Genomic DNA, 14,994 nt, shown 5'->3' on the forward strand with positions numbered 1-14,994 from the left:
AATAGGGTCCAGAGATTGATGGGCTAGAGAAAGGATAATCTTAAGGAAGTATGGTTATATTCCAAATGTAGGGAAGCAACTGGGTTTGAAGAGTAGAGTGACATATTGTAGTATATTTTAAAATCTCACACTTACCATCTTGTGGCTTACCCATTTTTACATAATCTGGTAAATTTAAGTATGATGCAAATGCTAATGGTTTCAAACTAATACAGCCAGCCCTGATATCCCCTCTGAGATACAGTTAATGACCTAAGAATATAGTGATCATTTCAAACTCAATAAGTCTAAAATAAAATTCTTATATTTTTGCCTAAAATCCTGTCCTTCCATTCATCCTTTCTTGTTTTGATGAGTAGTCCTGGTGTCAGTTCCTTAGGCTAGATCCTTCAGACAATTCAGTTCTTATGTCCTCTCAACCCACTTACACTGAAACTAACAGTAAGTATCATCTACTATAGTCCAAAAATGTAGCCCTACAGCCTTGTGTCATTTCTTCTCCCCCTGAACAGTTCAATACATAGAATTTAGGGCAAAAGAGGGAAGAAATCCGTGAAGCAAGAGCAGCTGGTAAGGCAAAAAGAAACAGGGAAGGGGCTTACACCAAAAATATGAGAAAGGGTTTTGAGGACCAAGGGGTGGTCAATTATTTCAAAAGCTTCCAAGAAAGCAAAAGTGACTATTGGTTTTAGTGTAAGTAATTATTCATCTTGATAAAATTAGTTTCGCTAGCGCAATAGGAATGGAAGGCTTGTGAAAAAAACTGAGAAGATACAGGGTCTGTGAAGACAGTGAGAGTGCAGATTTGCTGTGAGGGAGCAACAACGCCATGCTTAGCAATATCCCTGGCCTCTCCGAATTAGGCCGGCTGAGCCAGCTGAGACAAGGTAAACTGTCTCCAGATTATTTCCAAAGGTGCGCTCAGGTGCAGAAGCCATTCAAAACTGCTCCAAGTTGAGAACCAGTGCTTTAAACTGTGGTGAGAATGGCATACAACTATTCCTCTGGACACACGAAGAGCAAGGTATATAGTTCTGACCAGGTTTGGGGTCTCAGCGGGTGGAGATAAACTTGCTTGTGAGAGTTTAAGAGGAAAGGACAATAAGAATGATTATATTATTGGGCCATAAAATTTAGTGGATAAATGAAAAAAAAGTGAGAATATGAGGTAAATTATATATGATGGCAGGTTGACAAGATGGGAGGATCAATAAAGTAAAACATTTATGGGAATCGAGGGCTCATCCAAGAACGAGCTGGGAAGCCAGACACAGTGGCTCACATCTATGGTCCTAGCTATCTGAAGGTAATGTTCTTAGAGTAAGTATGTCAGAGGTCTAATTCCCATATATTTTATCCACTGCATTCACCAAATATTAGTTGAATTGTGCAAAAAAAAATTATGCAATAAATACACTACTTCCAGGAGGAGGAACAATGAAGTAAATGGTGAAAGGCAATGAGACCAACGAATTCACTGATGCCTGGTAACAAATGAAACATACTCTGAGATAATAAAGAACTTTTCTTTAGTAAATGACTTCTTAATTTCAGTAATGGAATTTTTTTTACTAAAAACTACTTGCCATCTTAACATCATCTATGTCTAGTATGGTATTTGTATAAATATGCACGGAGAGAAAAACTTAATTTCTTTAAACACATGAGGTTTTAATGTTTCAGTATTACTACTGTTGACATGAAAGCCCAAATATTAAATTCACCAATTAATTACATTTGTTGTTGTTGCTGTGGTACTGGGGCTTAAACCCAGGGGTGGGGGCATTCTTCCTCTAAGCTACATTCCCAGGCCTATTTTATTTTGAAACAAAGTCTTGCTAAATTACTCCATAGTGGCATTGAACCTGAAATGCTCCTGTTTCAGCCCAAGAACTGGGATCCACGTATGGGTATTAACAATTAATTATTGATGTGATATGTACTGATTTAATTAATGGTAATATATTTTTGTTATGTGAAAGTCACCACACCATTACATTCTCATATACACAAATATAATCATTCACAGACTTAGTTCAAATGGGAATCCAAACAAACTTTACACTATTAAGTTAATCTTTATATCCAAAGCTTCTTTAGTTGCTGAGAAAAAAATATTTAAATTTAATATAAACTTCAATCAGTCATAGTGTGATGGCACACACCTGTAATCACAGCAACTTGGGAGGCTGAGTCAGGAGGATCCCAAGTTCAAGGCTAACAAAATAAAAAATAAAAAGGGCTGAGGATATAACTTATTTGCAGAGTGCCTCTGAGTTGGATTCTCAGTACTGACAAAAAAAAAACAGTCAGGGAAAATATAAGTCATGTTTGTTAAATTCAGGACATGACTCTGATGATCAGTCAAACATGACAAGATCATTTGCTATAAAGATATTTTCAGCCTAACTATGGAGTTTTATTAGTCAAACAGAACGTTTTTAACTAACTGAACCATACTCTAAAAAGTTTTAGCTAGGCATGGTAGTAGACACCTGTAATCCTAGCTACTCAGGAGGCTGAGACAGGAAGAATGAAGAATACAAGTTCAAAGCCAACCTAGGCAACTTAGCAAGATTTTGTTTAAAAAATTTAAAAGGGCTGGGAAGGTAGCTCAGTTATAGAATACCTGCCTATCATGTGAGAGGCTCTGGGTTTAATCTCAGATACTAAAAGGGGGGGAGTGTTTATCAAAATATTACTCTCCTTGACCTCAACTGAAACACAATGAAATATTTTTCTATAATTTTATTGGTACAATGTAATTATACATTGTAGTAAAATTCAAAGTGATATATTCATATATGCACACCACATCCAAGTGAATATTTTAAAAACAAAAACTCATTTTCATGAAAATTTAGCTTAATTTTATTATTTATTTGTATTTATTTATGTTTTTGGTGGTACTGGGGTTCCCGGAAATCCTTCTACCTCCGGGCTACACTCCCAGACCTATTTTATACTATATTTTTTTATTTGGAAAAAGAATCTTTTAAGCCAATGAGGCTGGCTTCGAACCTGCGTGATCCTCATGTCTCCGTCTCCCAAGCGTGGGGATTACAAGTGTGCGCCACCACGCCCAGCCAGCCTAAGATTATTTCATCTCTTTGTGATTTTTCTTTGTAGTGAAGAAAGTTAACTCTATATTAATAACTTGCTTCTATTTCTATTCCTACTGAATGATGACTAATCCATTATCAATGACAGTTTATGAAGTACATTGTTTTCTTTCTGCTTTCAATAAGATGAAACACCTCTGACATTTCTCTAGCTATTATTCCATAACATCTGCCTGCCTCTTCACTGAGATCACTCTGGTTCCATCTAGTTTCCTACATGTTTGGACTATTTTAAACTAAAAATCTCAGATATTAAAGTGAAACTCCTATCTTTCTGAAAGAGCTTTTGCATCACCAAGCAAATTACAAGAACACTGACCTCATTATTCTTTTAGCATTTCTAGAGCATTAAAACTGAGCCATTTTACCACCTAACACATAAATAATAATGCAGCCATATGTAAAATGCATGGCATAGATTTGTGACACATGAAAGATTCTGAGTTTATAATGGAAGGCTATTTAGTCCTTGCAAAAATAAAACTTGATTGATACATTACAGCCATTTTCCTAGGACAAATAGCATCAACATTACAAAGGAAAATGGCCTTGAAGCAGAAACTCTGGGGGGTTCTCCTTCAAGTCCTGAGAGTTCTTGTTCAGTAGACACCCATTAAATGTCTATTTTCCAAGTATTACATGAGCTACTGAGGTTATAAAGAAAACAAAAACAGTAACAGAGTCCACAGGCACAGGCAACTCACTCCCTATTGGTTACATGTTCTCTTGGAAGAACATGCAGGCATGTCTCCTGCACTGGGATTTTCTGCTGGGCTATGAAAATTAATTTTGGACAGTTAGGTTGAAAATGCATTAGAATCAAATGATCCTGTGGTTTTTGACTAATCCTCACAGCCATGTCCCACACTTAACGAGACTATTTTTATTTTTTCCTGATGATACATGATATTTGGTTTTAAGCAAATCAAATGAAGGGGAGGGGAGAGGAGGGGAAGAGAAGGAAAGGAAGGAGGGAGTGAGAATGAGAGGGGGAGGGAGGAGCACTGAAGAAAAAGGAGGGAAAAAATCAACATACCTTTATAGCAGAATGAGTGACGAGGTATTAAGAGACAAATATGATGCAATAAGTACTCTTCAATCATTGAATAAACTTCTGAATGGAAATGATTAAACTAATATCACTAAATAAGTCAAATGCTTCATTCCTTAGAACCCAACATGGGACTGTAATCCTACAGAACTGCCTTCAGGGAGAAGGTATCCACTGTCTTCACCTTCGCGCTATCCTAGTACTGTCAAAGCGGGCAAAACATACTTTATTACAATGATGTCAAGCCTTTACTTTTAAGCCTCCCTGTTTGTCTACTTTTGCAGCTTCCTAGCTGGAAGAACTTAAGAATGTGATAATTAATGGGATAGCAAGAAACTTCCTTTTGCCTAGACTTTATCAGAACGGATTATCAAACGTATATTAAGGAAGATTATTAATATGTAACATCTGAAAAAGAAAGTAAAGATAATGTATACATTTGAACAACACATTTGCATGCTCTTTAAAATAAATTTACCAAAATCTTCTGTCGAGCAAGTCAACTTACCTTCGAAGGTGGAGAAAAGCCGTGTAACACTGCTTACGAAACTCTTGGTACTGCTCACTCTGCGTGCCCCCCATTCCCTCCACCATTTCTTTATTCAGCTTCATCGGAGGAGGAAGAGGCTTCGGATCTCGACCCAAAATATATCCAAAGTCTATGTGGAACAGTTTACCTGGATGTGGACAAGAAATTCATTTGTTTCTAGAATTATCTTTAAAAACTTGGGAGATATGTCGCAGAGCTGGTATAAGCATTCTCTGTTTCCAAAAAACATTGGCTCATGCAGAAGCCTATTGAACTGTTTTACTTTCTACCTGCAGGTTTGGATAGTGTCTTTCAAAGCATATTTACGTTCATTTCAACTCCATTCAGATAAAGCTAAACTTAAAACCATTCCACAGTAATACTAATTTAAAAAATGAAATCAAGCCGGGCGTGGTCATGCACACTTGTAATCCCCGTGCTTGGGAGGCTGAGACAGGAGGATCGCGCAGGTTCGAAGCCAGCCTCAGCTACTTAGTGAGGCTCTCAGCAACTTAGTAAGACCCTGTTTCCAAATAAAATATAAAATGGGTCTGGGAGTATAGCCTGGAGGTAGAAAGCCTCTGGATTACACCTCCAGTACCACCAAAAAAAAAAAAAATAAATAAATAAAATAAAAATAAATAAATAAATAAATAATAAAAAATGAAATCTTCTATTAGGTAACTAAAAAATAGTTTTCCATTTGAATCTTCTTGACTTTTTAAAAATGTATTGACTTTTTTAATCTGTATCGGGTTTAAATGTCCTGGTCATATTTGAAAACTGATCAAAATCTTATGAGTATTAATTGTTTTAATGGATATTGGTAGTATAGTAAATGGCACATAAGGGATGTGAGATGAGAGAAATTATAAGGGATGCTTACACAGCAAGACATTCGGGAAGCAGTTAGTAATAAGGCTCCGAATTCACCTGTTTATCAAAGCCTCTTAGTTAGGTGTATATTAAAAGGACTTGCTCACATATCCCTCCCCCACTAACCTCTTAATGAACCAGTAAAAGTCTTACAATAAAAAAAAAAATCGTTTTTCTTATTATAGTCTTCAAATCTGGGACAATCCCTAGCAGGTACACACATTCAATGTGTCTCTTTTGAATTTATTTAACCAATGACATCTTAATCCCACAGGTACAGATGACACAACTTTTCACTGTTGATGCCAGAAATTTTCTTCTAGAAGCTTGACAGTTCTAATGAGAAATTGCTCTGTTTTTGAATTTTTATTTCCACAATGATCTAAGAGGCTGAATATTGATGAATGTTATCATTAGGCAGTGTTTTATATTGCCTAATCATTTCAGTGTATGGGGGCTGATATAAAATAGTAATACTAAGCTGGGTGGGAGGCACATGCTTATAAGCCCAGCATTTGGGAGGCTGAGACAGGAGGATCACGGTTTGAGGGCAGTCTATTTAGTGAGGCCCTTTGCAACTTAGTGAGACTCTGTTTCAAAATAAAGAATTTTAAAAAATGGGGCTGGGGATATAGCTTGGAGTTAGAATGTCCCTGGGTTCCATTCTCAGTACTGTGAAAAATAAATGAATAAATAAATAGCACTACTAGCGGAGACAGAAGGATCATGTTTAGTGGACAACCTCAGCTACTTAGTGAGGCCCTTTTGCTACTCGGTGAGACCCTGTTTTAAAAATAAAGAATAGCCAAGCATGGTTGCACACGCTTATAATCCCAGCACTTGGGAGGCTGAGACAGGAGGATCACACAGTTTCAAAGCTAGCCTCAGCTACTTAGTGAGGCTCTCAGCAACTTAAGAGTGAGACCCTGTTTCCAAATAAAATATAAAATTGGTTGGGGGTATAACCTGGAGGCAGAGGCCCCTGGGTCCCATCCCTAGAACCACACACACACACACAAAGAGACAAAAATAAAGAATAAAAAATAAGGCTGAGGGTATAGCTAGGAGGTAGAATATCCCTGGATTCCAACCCCAGTACCACACACAAAAAAGCACTACTTTTTTTGTGGGTGGGTGGGTGGGTCTTGGGATGGAACCCAGGGGCATTTGACCTCCGAGCTACACCCCCAGCCCTCTATTTTATTCTTTATTTTGAAACAGGGTCTCACTAGGTTGTGGAGGGCCTCACTAAGTAGCTGAAAGTGTCCACGAATCCCGATCCTCTGGTTTCACCCTCCCCGAATGCTGGGATTACAAGCATGTGCCACCAAGCTCAGCTAGTACTACTATGTTAACTGATGCCGGCTACAGAATTGATTATGTATATACTTCTAGACTTAAGATTAGGGTTACATCCCCACAAGCCCACAGGAATTTGAAAATATCATAAAAATGCATGGACTGAACTTAACCTACAGAACATTATAGCTTAGCAACTGTAGAGTATTGGTTGTTTATACTTGTGATTGCATGGCTGATTGGGAGCTGAGGCTCCCTGCCATTTCCCAGCACAATTAGAAAAAATAGCACTATACATTGCTAGCTCAGGAAAAGATTAAAATTAAAAACTCAAACTATATTTTATAATGACTGTGTATGACTCTTTGAGTCATCGTGAAGTCAAACCAGTAAAAACCAGTAGGGAAAATGGCACCTAGAAATTAGATGATAGCATCCTGATCAAGAGGTTTGAAATGGAGAAGAAGTTGAAGAATCTTCACCTGGGATGTTATAGTAAAAGTATTCCAACTCAAACTCACTTTATACCATTCTACCATATAAACACTGTGAGTGGCAATTTAGATCCAACAGCATATCACCTATCAACATTACTGTTACAGAATTAAATTATTTATAATTTATAATACTGATTTAATTTATAATGTATTTTATAGTTATATAAAAGTAGGAGCACAAGAAGTCAGTATCCGGTTTTACTTTGTACACGTAAGATTATTAAACATGTTATCACTAGGAATTTAATTTTTATTTAACAGACCTATTTATTGCTCACAACTAAAAAATGACTTTTTAGCAGCTCGGAGTTTATCTCAATAGTAGAGTGCATGCTTAGCATGTGCACAGTACTGGGTTCAATCCCCAACACCACCATCACAGAGAAAAGGAAAAATTCCCTTTAAAAATCATCAAGGAGATTTTGGTAGTCTCTAGGTGCAATGAAACAGGTTTTTTTGGTAGAACCATGCATTTTATCAGTTTCCATTATTTTCAAAATATGAGGAACCAGTTTGAGAATAGGAATTTGATAAATCACTGGAAAAGCAGCAGCCCCTAATCTCTTAAATTCCAAAGGCTTAGGCCACTATTTAAATTTTCTGAGTTGGTAAAAAGTATTTGGTCAGCTTCTGTGAAAAATTTGGGCCTTTAGCTAAATGTGTATTCTCTGTCTAAATAAGGTATCCACTTCTCTTAGTGCTTTATTCTCATTCTAATTTCCAATTATTTTCTACCTTTTGAACTCGCATCACTCTACTCCCCAAAAGGTAAAAAGATGAGATGTTCATAGTATTACAGATGAAGATGAACATGGCTTCATTTTATTTATTTAAACAATGTTTAAGTACCAGTACAATTCCTTATGATATTCAGTATGTGAGCAGATGACCAATCTGATCACTCTTTGTCATAATATTTCTATCACACATGGTTTATTTAATGGGTGTCATGCTTTTAATAAGAAACCTAGTCCAATTTTTCTATCATTCTAGAATTCCAATGTTGGCTATGCACCACAGCTTATAAATGAAGGGTATATTTCTATCTTTCTTGTAAGAAAGCTCTCAAAGAACAGTATTATGGCTCAATTACAAGGCATAAAAGATTCAGTATTCAACAATGAAGCCATTATTATGCTTTGTAAGTTCAAAGAGCCAAGTATTTTGAAAAAGCTATTAATGTTTTAAGAAAACTTACCTTCATACATACCAAGGAGAATGGTTTCTAAAAAGTTAATTTCTTGTAAACGACAAAGTTGTAAATATTTTTAAAGTGTACTATATAGTTTAATTAAGAAATTCAAGAAGTGTGATCTTATTCAAATCTATTACCTTAAACAGTCAAGAAGCATATACAAAACAAATATACACAAAACAAAGTGATCGTTGACTATAATTACTTCCTTTTGTATCTCTAGCTTTACATAGGAAATGAGGTGCTAATTAAATTTCCCTGTTATTTACATTACTGACATGAATTTATCTTCAAAGTTATGACTCAAGACACTATGCCTCTCGGATTAAAGAGGACAGATACTATTGAAACTAAAAATATTTAATGGTAGACCTTTGTTTTAAATTTCGATTTTTTGTTTTTTTTTAAATTATTATTTTTATTGGAGCAGTAGAATCATACATCTTAATGGGGTACAAGATGGTAGAGGCATACATGCACACACCACTCATTTAGCCCTTCCCCAATTTCTACCCAATTCCTTCCCACCTCCCTCCTTTCCATGTTTGGCTTGGTTATTGACTTTGATGTGTTTGTGATTGTACATCAAGTACATTAGGAAATTTCCCTCTTCTCCCTTCCCATCCCCCTCAGTTAGATCACCATATTTGCTCCTCTATGGTTTCTCCTTCTTTGTCTAGAGTTCCTTCTATGACCCTTTTTCTCCCTAGCTTCCACATCTGATTTTTTACTTTATGTGACTGATTAATCTCATTTAACATACTGTTCTCCAGTTCCATCCATTTCCCTACAAATAACATGATTTTGTTCTTCTTTATGGCTGAGTAAAATTCTATTGTGTACATATCCCATAGGTTTATAATCTATTCATCTGTTGATGGACATTTTGGCTGGTTCCATAGTTTGGCAATGGTGAGGCTATGAACACAGATACACACACATTAGTTGGTACTTTGGTTTTGATTCTTTTGGGTAGATACCCAGAAGTGGTATTGAGGAGTCCTATGGTGAGTTAGTTTACTTCCATTCTTCTGCGGATCTTCCATACTGTTTTCCAAAGTGGTTGTACTAATTTGCAATCCCACCAATAATGTATTTGAGTTCCCACTTCTTTACATCCTCGACAGCAATTGCTGCTGTTTGTGTTTTTAATGACTTATATTCTATTTGGAGCTAGGTGAAATCTAAGGGTAGTTTTGATTTGCATTTCTCTGGTTGCTAATGATGTTATACATTTTTCATACATTTATCGGCCATTTTAATTTCTTCTTTTGTGAAGTGTCCATTTAGTTGACTTGCTCATTTTTTGACTAGGTTATTTGTTTTCTTTGCAATGAGTTTCTTTAGTTCTCTGTATATTATAAATATTATTCCTCTACTGGAGGAAGAGCTGGCAAAAATTTTTCCTATACTGTCAGCTTTCTGTTGAGATTCTTGATAGTTTCCTTTGCTTTTCAGAAGCTCTTCAGTTTAATGCAATTCCATGTATTAAACCTCTTTTTAATTTCTTATGCCATTGGGGTCTTGATGAAAAAATTTTTACCTGTACCTATGTGTTGAAGTATTAGACCTATTCCCTCTTCAAGGATCCTCAAGCTCTCTGGTCTAATATACAAGTCTGATCCATCTTGAATTGACTTTTGTGTAGGGTGAGAAAGTGGGATTTCCATTTTCTGCATATGGTTAACCTTTTTTTACCATAACCATTTGTTGAAGAAGCTATCTTTTTTTCCAGTGTATGTTTTTGGCCCTGTATCAAAAATTCATTGGCTGTAAGTGTGCGGATTTGTGTCTGAGTCTTATATTCTGCTCCATTGTTCTGTTTTTGTGTAAATATCATGTTGTTTTTATTACAAGGGTTTTGTAGTATAGTTTGAAGTCAGGTATTGTGATGCTTCCTGCATGTTCTTGTTACTGAGAACTACTTCAAGAACTACTTTGGCTATTCTGATTTTTTTTGTTGTTGTTCCTAGTGAATTTAAAGACTGATTTTTTTCTATGTCTATGAGGAATGACCTTGGTAATTTGGTAGGTATTATGTTAAATCTGTAGGCCACTTTTGGAAGAACGACCATTTAGATGATCATTTTTCTGCTCTCTATGAACATGGACAATCTTTCCATATTCTAAGTTCTTCAGAGTGAAAGTCTTTTCTAGATTTCTTTTTCAGTGGATTTATGTTTGGCATACAGAAAACATACCCAATTTCAAAACATTGTCATCTTGTACCCCCAGCTACTGCCCCCCATTTGATACTTTTCTGAGGTTCCTTACAATCTATTTTTTTGTTTTTAAGAATCCATAAAATTCTCAAATCCAAAAGCTTTTCCCTGACACTCTATTCCCTAAGGATTTTGTTTTCTTCACTTATTTTGCACATAAATTATACATTTTATTATTTGTCTAAAAAAGCTTATTTATTTATTTATTTATTTATTTATTTATTTATTTATTGTGGTACTGGGGGTGGAACCCAGGGGCTTTTCTCCCTCTGGGCTATACTCCCAGACCTATTTTATACTTTATTTGGAAAAAGGGTCTCACTAAGTTGCTGAGAGCCTTGCTCAGTAGCTGATGCTGGCATTGAACCTGTGTGATCCTCCTGTCTCAGCCTCCCAAGCACTGGGATTACAAGCGTGTGCCACCACACCCAGCTCTACAAAATGCATCTTTAAAAATGTGAATGTATCTTTTCTGTTCCTTTACCACCAATCTAGGTATAAATATGGTGGCAAACAATTATGTTATAATGAAACCTATATTTTTGGAATCATAAAAACTTCCCATATTTACACTTCAACTGCTTTCAATATTTAACTATTTAAACCCATACTGCTGTTTACATGTATTTCTATATATAAAGACACAGTAGTGATATAATATTTTAAAATTTTTGAATAACAAAGAATAAGGCACAAATTAATTTTAGTATAGATATGCCAACTATCTGCTAATTATTTTATATCATTATCTAACACTCAACTGTTAAAATGAATCTTTTATGAATAGAAACAAAATTAGGCTAATTAATGCAAAAGGGGAAACCACATTTACTTAGATAAATACAGCTGACTACAGTGCCTAGTTTTTTTTTTCATATTTATTTTTAATTGGTGCACTGTATTCATACATCATAGTGGGATACATACTTTTGTAGACATACATGCACACATCGCCCAGACAGCCCCCACCCAATCCCCATCCCGTTCTCTCCCTATCCCCCCCTCCTATGCTTGGCTTAGTAGTTGACATCTAGTATTATAGCAATTTATCCAAAATTAAAAATGATAATCTCTCATAACAGTTTCATTTGTCTGATACCAAGCTTTTGATGACTTAAAGATAACATTTCAATATTTCTTTTTGCTTTCTTTCTTACCAGAGAATCTATTTTTTTCTATTATTTAGGTGAAACTATCATATATTTATATATTTATTTTTCAGAAAAAAAAATCCTAGTTTCATTCAAGAAAAACTCTTAAATGTTATCCATTTTCATTTTTCCTACAGTCATTAAGCCAATGAATATTTATTCTTTGTAATATTCCTTTTTTCTATAGCACCATTTTAATGCCTGAAAAAGATCAGTCACTCTCTGAAGATGTTCAATGAGCAACGCTGAAACACTTTGGTATCGGGACCCTTTTATGTACTTATAAAGCTTTTGTTTGTATGGGTTATATTTATCAATATTTGCTGCATTTTATATTAAATTGAGACTTTAGCATATTAATTTATTATACAATAATCAATAAATTAATTACACCTAGTATAACTTGCATTTTATGAAGAACAGCTTTTCTAAAACAAAAATGAAAAGCGTGGCATTATCTTATATCCTGCAAATCTCTTTACGGGCTAGCTCCCTAGGAAACACCATGAATTGGGTTTTAACATTTTCTTTTTCTTCAGTTTACTATGAAGTTGTTTTAACTGCATCAATAAGTAAATCCAGTCTGAAGCAGGTAAGGTTTTTCAAAGAAACTATGGATAGTTTTATTTGCTACAAAAAGCCTATTTTCAAGCTCTATCATACATTAAAGTGGTTTTAGAAACTCTGAGGCCATAGCCCAACAATTTTATTAGGCTCCCCAGGAGGTTCTAATAAAGGCTGAAGTGTGAGGACTTCTGTTTTATTTTATATTGACTTTCACAACTCATATTTTCAATTAGGTTACTGTGAAGGGGTTGTGATAAGATTAATAACTTAGAAATAATTAAAATTCATATTGATGACTAATAGTTATGAATTCTCTGTGTTGTAGAACCCAATTAATTACCTTACACTTGACATAGTTTTCTTCAAGAGGTCATTATGAAATATATTAAGTTTATAATAATCTAGCTGACAATTGCTATTCTGTGGTAGAACTCTTATGCTTTAAAAGAGATCAAAATTTAGTCTCAGAAAAAAGTTATTTATTGAAAAGCAAAACAAATAACAGTATTTACCTAGTAATAAAACATGTATCACCTGATATGAATATATATATATATTTTTTTTTTTTAAATGTGATATGATCTTTAACCCAATGACTGGATTAAGCTTTGCTATATTAAAGATGACCTGACAAAAGCAGATTGTCTTCCGTCCATAATCTAACCTCAAATTACTTTAACCAGCCTATATATTATATGCAAAGACAACACTTACTCAGCTTTTACTGGAATGTGTTTTCTCTTCTCCCTTTATATCACATACAAGTCCAACATTTTTTTCATGACAGGACAGGCTACTTTCTCCATGAGGTAATTTCTACCTCTTTAGGCATATGAAGTATAGCAACTTATCATTTCTTATTACTTCTCATATGAGGAAGGAAAAGATCATAAGAAGGCACTCTTAGAGCAACATTAACATCTTTGTCGTGATAAGGTTCAGTAAATACAAGACTGAATTCTTGGTTCTGAACATTCAAGTACCTTCATAGGTGCAGAGATTTTAAATGTCTAAAAAAGTTCATGTGAAGAAAAATCCTGCCAATTGTTAAACATGTAATGGAATGAGCAATAAAAACTTAAGGTATTTATGTACAAAAAGGGAATGTATGGCTGGTACTCTTGAGAATTACATCAACTATGGACAGCCTATTAAATGGATAAATGGATAAATTCAGGAAGGAAGTATGTTCTTAGAAACCTAAAGGGTGGATAAAAGTAACATGAAAAACCTACTTCATTTGTGCATTTTAATAACATATGCCTACTAAATACTTTAGGCTTATTGAATCCCCCCCCCCTTTTTTACATCTAAGAAAGAAAGCATTTCAAGAGTGTAGGTTTTTTTGTTTGTTTGTTTTGGTGGTACTGGGGATGGAACCCTTCTCCCTCCGGGCTACACTCCCAGACCTACTTTTATGTTTTTATTTGGAAACAGGGTCTCTTAGGCCAGCGCGGCTGGCTCTGAACCTATGCGATCCTCCTTTCTCCGCCTCCCAAGCATGAGGATTACAAGCGTGCGCCACCACGCCCAACTAGACTGTGGTTTTAAATTTAAAGTATATTTAAAGTACCAAATAGAATAACGGAAACACAAACAGCTAAGAAGGCATCACAATTAGGATAGTAATCAAGCTCTTTTGTGTGTGTGTGTGGGGGGCGTCTGCTACACCCTTGCCCTATTTTTATTCTTTACTTTGAAACAGGGTCTCACTAAGTTGTGGAGAGCCTCATTAAGTAGCTGAGGCTGTCCACGAACCCTGATCCTCCAGTCTCAGCCTCCCGAATGCTGGGATTACAAGTGTGTGCCACCACACTGGCCCAAGCTCTTTCTAAGTAAGAAAATTCTGAATATTATAAACTATACTATACTCTGAGAAAATAATAAGACAAATAAACATTGTATATTTCAGTTTTTAAATATCAAGGTATACTTTAAGATATAGGAAAGGATAACACTAAATCAATAATAAAATTAACTTTTTCTCTTATAAACCCTCTTAAAATGTTAAAGCATCATTCAAAAGAGATCAGAAAAGACAGTGCTTTAAAGGATTCTGTATTTATAAAAAGGGTAAAAAAAAGAAACTTTTGAAATATCCTTCGTCCCTTCCTCCTCCCTCCCCTTCTTCATCCTCCCCCCTCCTCCTTCTTTCTCTTTCTCTCTTTCTTTCTACAGTACTGGAAAATGAACCCAGGAACATTCTATCTCTGAGCTACAACCCCAGCCCTATTTTTTATTTTTAATTTGCAACAGGATCTCCTTAGGTTGATGAGAGTCTCACGACTTGCTGAGATGATCCTTCTGTCTCAGCTTCCCACAAACTGGGATTATAGGCATGCACTACCAAGCATGGCTCTATTTTCTTATCTCTAAATTTATGAATCCAATAACTACATAAGGCAAAAAAAAGAGGGCATTTTTGTCTCCAGTTGTAAAAGTAAAGACACAAATAAAACCTAACAGCTGGCCCTAAGGCATGCAC

At 35.3% G+C, this 14,994-nt stretch overlaps 1 protein-coding gene across 1 annotated transcript in view; it reads right to left on the reverse strand.

Annotated features, from left to right (window-relative positions):
* The window catches only part of PIK3C3 (phosphatidylinositol 3-kinase catalytic subunit type 3), a gene marked incomplete at its 3' end in the record, with an annotated part of 144,730 nt that overhangs the window by 38,437 nt on the left and 91,299 nt on the right, over window positions 1–14,994 (reverse strand). The window contains exon 22 of the mRNA XM_080714697.1: window positions 4,682–4,850. Within this exon, the coding sequence (XP_080570823.1) occupies window positions 4,682–4,850 (169 nt within the window). The remainder of the gene's footprint in view (window positions 1–4,681; window positions 4,851–14,994) is intronic.

The sequence above is a fragment of the Muscardinus avellanarius genome, assembly GCF_963383645.1.
Source record: "Muscardinus avellanarius genome assembly, chromosome: 17".
In the NCBI taxonomy this organism is placed as follows: Eukaryota; Metazoa; Chordata; class Mammalia; order Rodentia; family Gliridae; genus Muscardinus; species Muscardinus avellanarius.